Source organism: Nicotiana attenuata, unplaced genomic scaffold (genome assembly GCF_001879085.1).
Source record: "Nicotiana attenuata strain UT unplaced genomic scaffold, NIATTr2, whole genome shotgun sequence".
NCBI classification, from domain to species: Eukaryota; Viridiplantae; Streptophyta; class Magnoliopsida; order Solanales; family Solanaceae; genus Nicotiana; species Nicotiana attenuata.
Genome location: NW_017671120.1, coordinates 85923 through 96458, shown reverse-complemented (window position 1 = coordinate 96458; position 10536 = coordinate 85923). Strand labels below are relative to the sequence as shown.

At 36.4% G+C, this 10536-nt stretch overlaps 1 protein-coding gene across 1 annotated transcript; it reads right to left on the bottom strand.

Annotated features, from left to right (window-relative positions):
• Positions 1–707: 707 nt before the first annotated feature.
• LOC109206047 lies at positions 708–6397 on the bottom strand. Its single transcript, XM_019368815.1, has 3 exons — positions 6193–6397; positions 928–1024; positions 708–840 (listed from the first exon to the last, which is right to left on the bottom strand). Exons 1-3 carry the CDS (start codon positions 6395–6397, stop codon positions 708–710), a joined length of 435 nt encoding a protein of 144 aa, XP_019224360.1.
• Between the last annotated feature and the right edge of the window lie 4139 nt (positions 6398–10536).

Genomic DNA, 10536 nt, shown 5'->3' with positions numbered 1-10536 from the left:
CTATACCTGGAAAGAGTTTGTGCTTTTAATTTTAAAAACAGTAAAATAAAACTATAAATTATGGTCATACCTATGTGTGGGAGATTGAATCTGTTCGTATTTTTTACAATAGAATTTTTTACCCTCTTTGTCTAGTTTCTTTGCGCAATTTTTGCATGCTAAATAACACCATCCACGGTCTAATTCGACGTGTACAATAGTTGCTACAACCCAAAAATCTCCTGGCTGCGCATAAAAATTATATATACAAATGTTATGGAGAGAAAGAGAGGATAAAAGTTGTGATAATTAAAAATTAAAAAAAGTAAAAAGTAGGTACTCACATGCTTACACTCACTCAGATCCTCAATAGTTTTAACTTCAATGCTTCCAGATGCTAGCTCATCAGCAACAGAATGAGTTTTGTGAGATGAAATTTGAGTAATTCTTTGTGAGCTTCCTCCACGCACAGAAACCATTCTATTTCATTTTTAAGTTGAGATATATAAAGAAATATTAACACTAAAAATTGATTTGAAATATCCTTTAATTAAGTATAACTTATAGACCTGGAGCAAAAGTCAACAACTTGAGGAAGATTTGAATTGATCCAAAGCTTCGACGCGTGCCAAGTGTTCCTCACCGAATATTGTTCTATACACATAAAAGTAATTTTTAAGATTTTACTAATTGTATAAAGATATTATATTGTAAAGTAAGTAGACAATTTAATAACCTCGATATCGATGTGCTCTAATCAATTGCATGACGATGACAACAGGCTTATCATTGGATCCATTCAAATACAGCTTGATCTGTTCGACAAAGTCTCCCCAAAGAGTTGCAGAAATAGTATTGCTCCTACAATTATTATAAGGTTAAGCATAGGAATCAAATTAAAGAATTATTAAAATATTTAGTTAGTTTAATAAATTGTGGCGAGCTTACTCATAATCTTGTATCTCAATGTTCATGAACATACGGATGCTATCATCTTGTTTGATAGATTGTACGTCTTCATAGCTCACAATTTCGCCAATAACATCTACAATAACATTGAAATTTGTTCAAAATTAGTAATCATTATGGACAATATAAATGAAGATCGTTAAAGAATTATTTAATTTCATGATCTGCTTAAGATATAGAAATGGGCAAACCAAACATATAAGACAGAAAAGAGATTAAAGAATATTAACTGAAACCGAAAAATTGTATCCACGATTGACAAAAATCAGATGGTCATTTTCGAAGGAGGACACCTCAATTTTACAATGTATATTATATGGTTGCAACAGGGTTTGAACCTTTGGGCATGTGAAGTGTGTGCTTAACCCACAAAACACGCACGACGCTCTTACCACAAGACCATAATCTGTCATTTTTTTACCTTTTGGATCAGTTCTATAGCAGTATCTCACTTGGTAACATGACTTGGTGAGACTTCTTCCCATTTGATAGAACATGTTTGTAATTTCAGCTAATTATCTCATTCTCTTCATCATTTTCAGTTTATTCACCAAAACCAAATTCTCAATCAATTTTAGCAATAAATGGTCCCAACCAAAAGCACACAATAACAGAACCATGAAAAGTCACATAGGTATGTTATAGTGAATAACATCTTGTGACGACCCGACCCGTTGTCACGTGAGTTACCGCCCCGTTTTCCCCATGTTATGCTTCTTCATATTTCATTATCAGTATTTGATGTGTTAGAGTTGGTTTAGAATGATTTTGATAAGAAATGAGACACTTAGTCTCTTTTAAGAAGGCTTAAGTTGGAAAAGTCAACCGGATGTTGACTTTTGTGTTAGAGGGCTCGGATTTGAATTCCGATGATTTGGTTAGCTTCGGGGGATGATTTGTGACTTAGGAGTGCGATCGGAATTGATTTTGGAGGTTCGGTGTAGAATTAGGCTTGAATTGGCGAAGTTAGTATTTTGGCGAATTCCGGTTGGTAGATGAGATTTTGATCCGGGGGTCGGAATGAGATTACGAGAGTTGCAGTAGCTTCGTTAGGTGATTTTGGATGGGTGTGCAAAATTTCAGGTCATTCGGAGGTGTTTTGGTTGGGTTTTTGATCGAATGCGTGTTTCGGAAGTTTTAGAAGAACTTAAGCTTGAATTCGATGAGAAATGATGGTTTTAGTGTTGTTTGAGGTGTCTTTATGATTGGAACAAGTTTGAATGATGTTATAGGATGTGTTGGTGCTTTTGGTTGAGGTCCCGGGGGCCTCGGGGTGATTTCGGATGCCTAACGGGAAGTTTTGAACTTAAAGAGATTGCAGAATTTTGCTGCTTCTGGTATTTTCGCTTCTGCGGAAATGGGACCGCAGAAGCGGTACCGCAGAGGCGATTCAAGAACCGCAGAAGCGACAGTAGTCGCAGGTGCGAAGATGCCAACCGCATCTGCGGAGTCGCAGATGCGACAAAAGGACCGCATATGCGGAATTTTGAATTTTAGGAGATTCCGCAGAAGCGGAAATATTACCGCAGATGCGGTAGTCGCAGAAGCGACAAAGGACCGCAGAAGCGGAAATAACTGATCAGAAAGGGTTTTAATTCCCTTCGCGAAATATTTACAGAACACATATTTTAACTTCGGACTTGGGGTGTTCTTGAGCGATTTTGAAGAGGAAATTCAAGGACTTCGATCAGGTAAGCATTCTTGGACTTAGAACACAATTTTATCATGCAAATACATGAAATTTCACTGAAAACTCAAGGATTTAAGGTCAAAAATGGTGGTTTAGGGCTTGAAACCTAAGAGAACAAAAATGGAAATTTGAGGGGTCATTTGGACTCCGATTTTGGTGTTCTTTATATGTATAGACTCGCGGCGAGATAAGGAATCCGGTGATGTAAAATTTATAATTTTTCGAGAAGTGGACCCGGGGCTCGGGTTTTGCCAACTTCGTGATTTTCGATGTTTTTCGAGTCTTTTCGATTGGGTTACATTCCCTTAGCATATTGTGACGTATTCGTTGTGGTTTTGGTCAGATTCGACGCGCGAAGAGGTGAATTCGAAAGGCAAGGGCATAGCAAGCTAGGACTTTGGCCGGCTTGAGGTTAGTAATAAATGTAAATGCTGTGTTGAGGGTTTGAAAACCCAAATTTTCACAACGTAGTGCTATGTGAGGTGACTTGCACTCCGGATAACGGGCGTGGGGTAGAGCACCGCTAGGGATTGTGACTTGGTCCGTCCCGCTTAATAAAAGTGATACCTATATGATTGTAGATTTGTAATATCCTTATAAAAATGGATTAATTGTCATAATCGGGCTTCGTGCCAATTACTTGAATCCTTCAGGGATTATTTTAATGGTTTCCTGCCATAATTATAAATATTAAACTCAGTCCTGGCATTTAATACTATGTTTGAAATCTCAGCCATTTTCTTAAATTAGAACTTAAGTTAATATTTTCAAATGAAGTTTGGGCTGAATATTTTATACTATTGTGTGATTTTTGGACTGATATGGGATCGGGCTGCACGCCGCAGTAGTATTATAATGATATTGATATGAGGCCAAGGGCCTGTTTGATGCCACGAGATGACTTATTATTGCGCTTGGGCCGTAAGGGGCCCCTCCCGGAGTCTGCACACCCCCAGTGAGCGCCGTCGACATTAAATAAATGGAGCGGGCTGCACGGCCGCAGCGAGGTAGTGGAGGTACCGGTTTATGTGTTGCATTGCATATTTAATTGTTATTTATTTCTTCATCTGTTGTGATGTTTATTCTAACTGTATTGTTGTTTAATGGTATTATTAGCTTTACTTTGTGTTTATTTAGGATTTCTTATCCTCAGGCCTTATTTATATTTATTACTTTCTGAGTTGGAAGTACTCACAATACTCCCTCCACCTTGTGTGCAGATTCAGGTACACCACAGGGTGAGTGAGGACTTGTTTAGCGGAGCAGTAGATATCCGGGAGTATCGAGGTAGCTGTATGGCGTTCGCAGCCTTGATCTCTCCCTTCTATCTTTTATTATTTTATTCGTATATTTTTCTTAGTCGGACTTGTAATAGGTGAATAATCTGTTTCTTGAGGCTCATGTTCGTGACACCAGATTCTGTGGACTATTTAGTATTTTATTTTGGGGTTTTCGAATGTTAGAGATTATATCAGTATTTCCGCACTAAATTGGTATTATAGTAGTGAATATTTATTTATTTATTTATTTAGATTATTTGGCTAAGGTTGCGTAAATGGTCGGGCTGGCCTAGCAATGTGTTGGGCGCCATCACGACCGGGGTCTGGGTCGTGACACATCTACAATAACATCTACAATAATATTGAAATTTGTTCAAAATTAGTAATCATTATGGACAATATAAATGAAGATTGTTAAAGAATTATTTAATTTCATGATATACTTAAGATATAGCAATGGGTAAACCAAATATAAAAGACAGAAAAGAGCTTATAGAATATTAACTGAAACCGAAAAATTGTACCCACGATTGACTAAAATGAGATTGTCATTTTCGAAGGAGGACACCTCAATTTTACAATGTATATTATATGGTTGCAACAGGGTTTGAACCTTTGGGCATGTGAAGTGTGTGCTTAACCCACAAAACACGCGCGGCGCTCTTACCACAAGACCATAATTTGTCATTTTTTTTACCTTTTGGATCAGTTCTATAGCAGTATCTCACTTGGTAACATGACTTGGTGAGACTTCTTCCCATTTGATAGAACATGTTTGTAATTTCAGCTAATTATCTCATTCTCTTCATCATTTTCAGTTTATTCACCAAACCCAATTTCTCAATCAATTTTAGCAATAAATGGTCCCAACCAAAAGCACACAATAACAGAACCATGAAAAGTCACATAGGTCTGTAATTTTTTCATGCGTCATTGACACATATTTGAAATGCCCTAACTTGGTGAATTCCAAAATTTAGGACGTGGGAGTTAGAGCCTCTTTGGTGGTAAAAGAATTTTTCAACTTCTAGAGAAGTACATAATCTTCTCTGTCTGTTTCCAGAAAGGTAGTTAAATTTCATTAATTGGAATTTACTTTACGCGAGGTTAATTTTATAGTACACCCATTTACAGCATCACAACTGACACAACTACCAAATACATAGATGTATATCAGTCACTATAAATTTAATAGCCATTTCAGAATAAATATTCCATTCAAGAGCACTCACTGGTGAGAAATATTTTTTCTTTTAATTGCAGGAAGAAAATATTTCTCATACCATTTTCAGATCACTTTTCAATTTACTCATATTTTTTCTGAAGTTATAATCGTCAAAAGTGGTATAGACTGTTACAAACCAAATAAGAGCACCCCAAAAAGGAACTACTTGACACATATATTGAAGTCATTTAAAAATCAAAACATAATCTTCTCTGTCTGTTTTCAGAATTTTTTCTGAAAACAGACAGAGAAGATTATGTTTCTCATACCGTGGGAGAAAACAGACAGAGAAAACATTTCTCATACCGTGGGAGTTAGAGCCTCTTTGGTGGTAAAAGAATTTTTTCAACTTCTAGAGAAGTACATAATCTTCTCTGTCTGTTTCCAGAAAGGTAGTTAAATTTCATTAATTGGAATTTACTTTACGCGAGGTTAATTTTATAGTACACCCATTTACAGCATCACAACTGACACAACTACCAAATACATAGATGTATATCAGTCACTATAAATTTAATAGCCATTTCAGAATAAATATTCCATTCAAGAGCACTCACTGGCGAGAAACATTTTTTCTTTTAATTGCAGGAAGAAAACATTTCTCATACCATTTTCAGATCACTTTTTAATTTACTCATATTTTTTCTGAAGTTATAATCGTCAAAAGTGGTATAGACTGTTACAAACCAAATAAGAGCACCCCAAAAAGGAACTACTTGACACATATATTGAAGTCATTTAAAAATCAAAACATGTGTATGGCAGACAGAGCTTCATAGGATCTAATTCTTCAAGTTTGTCCCTCATAGTCAAATAAAATCAAAGTGTGATTAAGTTGTATTGAATTACTTCTCACTTAGCATTTTTCAAGTTTGAAATTTCACTGATTTATCAAGTAGTCCTATTTATAGACTGTAGCAATAGGGAAATTATTTTTTAGCTACTACTTACTGCCATGTTTAGTTATATTGAATTACTTCTCACTTAGCATTCATATAACAAATATCTAAAAGTAGAATGAAACTGGAAAAAATGAGAAATTTAATTACCGAATAGCTCCGTATTGTCGAATTCCTGAGGATTTGATAGCTGGTCATAGGTTTTAAATTTGAAGATGCACATGTTGAAATGTGGATCATGTATTTCCTCAACAGTGGTCTTATGCGTGAACATCAACTTAAACTTGTGGTCTTTGGTCTTCAGTTTCATATTATTTGGACAAACCACGAAATTCTTCATGATGTACAAACCCATTTCCTTAATTTGTTGATTGAACCTTTGGATAAAAGACCTGCCAATACTTGCGTGAATGCGGTCGCCCTAAAAAAATAGTCAATTAGTTAAAATAACTAAATTATTTTCTATATGACTGTAATATATTTATTCATATGTAAACAATGCAAATAGAAAGTAATCATTCAGTTTAAATCAATACCTTTTCATCCATCACAATAATCTCAATAGAAAAAGGCGTATTAGGTCTGTCGCGATCCGGATTTTCTCAAAGCCTGACAACACGAACCTTTANTTCCAATTCATTGACTTGCTGTAATTTCGCTAATAAATTACTTGAGCAGCCATTAAGTCCTGAATATAGACAGAGGTATTCATAAATATTAGTACAAACTACAACAAAATACTTATAGAAACACATATGAAGCAAAATATCATGTGAAATAATTGACTCTTTGCTGACGATTCTCCAAAAAATCATCAGCAAGAATCTGTCGTATAATCCTAAGATTGGTAAGCAACAGTTGCCATAGGAGTTATGTTTGCAACAAACAACACAGAAAAATCTATCAAAAAATCTATATACAATCTCAACTGTAATAAAGATTGTTTATGAAATACAAATCATACATCACCTATTGTAGTCGACAATTGCTGTTTGATATGCAGAGGAGGGAGAAAGAATAGAAATATATATTGTAAAAGTAGAAAACTGAATTGAGAAAACTGTGAAATCATGTTACTGAAAATGTAGGAAAGAGGAATGCGTGGGCGAGGAGTTGAAATCGTGGTGAGAGATCGTGGGATAGAAGCCGAATTTGTAGGATTGCTATTTCTAGGGCACAAAGGCGAAGGAAGAGCGTGGGTCTGAAGAGCCAAATTCCCAATTCCTCTTTCTAGGGCAAATTAGCGTAGAAACTACTGGTTGTTTAATTTAATTTAATGATATACCTATTAATTATTTTTAAATTCAAATTTTTAAAAAAGAAAGTAATTTAACCTAAACTAACTAATAGCGTGGGATTCAATTTCCAATAAAACAATAGAAAGTACTTTTTTTTTAAAATATAAAATAGCTAATTAAGTATTTTCAAGTTCAAAATTTAAAAAGAGAAACTACTTTAACCTAAATTAACTAATATGTCCTAAAAAATGCCACATGGCATTCTATGCACTTGACAAATGGCAAAATCCTATGGTTGACTTTTTCCTTTTAAGTAAATATAAAATATAGATATTTAATTCTTTACAAGGAACTCTTCAAAAATATTGTTGTCTTATCACAAAAAAATAAATATTATGAACCCAGCCCATGAAAGAAATTAAACTCAAGTTAAAGTCTTAAGACATCAATTGTATAGTAATTGTTTAGGTCATATAAAGATGCAGAAATTGATCCCCTATACTATCTAAGAGGCAAAATGTACATATTTCGTTTGGTAACGACATAATTTTAATTGTTCACTAATTTGCTTCTATCATTATTAATTTTTCGTTTTTTATGATATTTAGTTATTTACCTACATTACTAATGAATAATATATGCAAGATTAGGCCATCTGGCTAAATTGATAAACAATCTAACAAGTTAGACTGAATGAAAATAGTAAAATGTTTTGATCGACAAAATTTCTGAACAATTGAAAAATACAAATCAAAAATTTTCCATCCAGCAAAATATATGAACTTAAAAAGATACTATAATAAATAGTACTAAATTTATGAACAATACAATCAATTTTTGTTGGATGTGAATAATATAGTAAATAGATAGAATAATGGTAATATCAAATATTATCTTATCCAGTAAAACTTAGTAAAAAAATTGAACACATGCAAGATATATGTCATATGGCAAAATTTGTGACCAATTCAAAATCGGGCTTTCCCTTTTTGTGCAGTTGATATCGAGGGAGGAGCATGATAAGTCAAGGATCGGCTTCGATTTATATCAAACTGTGGTTAGGTTGTCAAGCTCAAGACCACGAGACTGATTGAGATCAAGACCGACCAAAACCGAGACCGAATGAGATTGAGATCGATCAAGATCGGGACCGAATAAGATAGAGATCGAGGGAAGCTTGCTGGGTCGAATAACGGAATGACGAAGTATCCGCAATCGGGCGAGGATCACGGCGCAAATCTCGGCACGTATCAAGAAGAGGCCGATTAATTAGACAATCATGAGATTTCTTACTATATTTAAAATTGTACCAAGAATAGGACTACCCTACTATATAAAGGGAGTCTGATCGTTTGTAAAAGACATCATATTCACGTTACTAAAAGCAATATATTCTCTTTCTCTTAAGATATCAATATTTCTGTTACTTTGTTCCTACTTTCCAGCGAAATACTCATTTGATTTGAGGGCAACCTAGCTCAAGGATCAAAGCAATACATTTCATTTGGTTTGCTTTATTTATATTTGCAGTTAATTTCAGTATCAATTTACATTTTCTTTCAGTTTGTGCTAAGTAAATCACGTGTCCTTAAAAGCGTAGCATAAATTCAACTATTATCTGTTTTTAGGGTAAACAGTTTGGTGCCCACCGTGGGGCTAAGGATAATAGTGATTGCCTGGTACAATTTTCGTAACACACACTATTTTACGTTTGTTCTTTGAAGTGTCTTTGATTGCAAGATTAAAAAATGTCAAACTCTCAGTCAGCACCTCAACACATTGACAATGATCTCAGCCACCACGGCGAGAATGAGAACATTGAACCAGGAAACGTTGTACCCCCTGCTGGCCTCGATGGAGTTCCAGTTGTAGACACATTCGATGTCAGTTCACATGTAGCTATCAATGGAAATATGGTCGTCGATTCCGAAAGCAACGTTCGTGGAGGTACCCGATCAGCTACTCAGAATGCACACGACGGTGAAGATGGCGGGATCAACATGCGGGTAATCTTCGAAATGTTGCAGGCCCAACAGGCAGCAATAGCTCAGCTCCAAAATCAGAACCAAACGCCAAGCAGGGTCGAACTTGAGCCATCCCAAGAAGTTGTACACAGGGCTGAATCGGCTTCGAGAAAATCGAATGAGAATGAATCAGAGACCAATCCTGCTATTATAAAGATGCTCGAAGAATTGAAAAAACGAATCAAGACAGGGGAAAAGAAGATCGAGGAAAATGATAAGAAGGTGGAAACCTATAACTCCTGTGTCGACCAAATCCCGGGGGCACCACCGATATTGAAGGACTGGATTCTAAAAAGTTTGAACAAAAACCTTTCCCCCCAAGTGCGGCTCCGAAGCCAATCCCCAAGAAGTTTTGTATGCCCGAGATTCCTAAGTATAACGGGATGACTGATCCAAATGAACACGTCACCTCGTACACGTGCGCCATCAAAGGAAATGACTTGGAAGATGACGAAATTGAGTCCGTATTGCTGAAGAAATTCGGGGAGACTTTATCGATGGGTGCCATGATATGGTATCATAATTTACCGCCTAATTCTATTGATTCATTTGCTATGCTTGCAGATTCTTTTGTAAAGGCACATGTCAGAGCCACTAAGATTGCAACAAGAAAGTCGGACCTTTTCAAGGTAAGGCAGAAGGACAACGAGATGCTCAGGGAATTCGTATCTCAATTCCAAATAGAACTAATGGATTTGCCACCGGTCACCGACGATTGGGTTGTTCAAGCTTTCACTCAAGGCCTCAACGTTCGGAGTTCCATAGCTTCACAACAGTTGAAGCAACATTTGATCGAGTATCTAGCTGTCACTTGGGCCGATGTACAAAATCGGTATCAGTCGAAGATCAGGGTCGAGGATGACCAACTGGGACTCCTTCTGGGTCTGTTTATCCTAACAGGCCCGCGGATAGAATCAAGAGGGATATCGACCGAGAACCAAGGTCGAATAGAGATCGATCTCAACCGTATAACAGAGATCGTAGAGGCAGCGGGTCCGGGCGTAACTTTGCACGCAATGAGAGGAGAAACGACCAAGGTCAAAGTTCACAGGGACTCATGAGAAAGGGTGGTTTTGACAGGGATGCCGGGCCCAAAGAAGCGCCACGACTGTCGAAATATAACTTTAACGTAGATGCATCCGCCATCGTATCAGCCATCGGACGTATCAAGGATACTAGATGGCCTCGACCTCTGCAGACCGATCCAGCCCAGAGAAATCCAACCAAATATG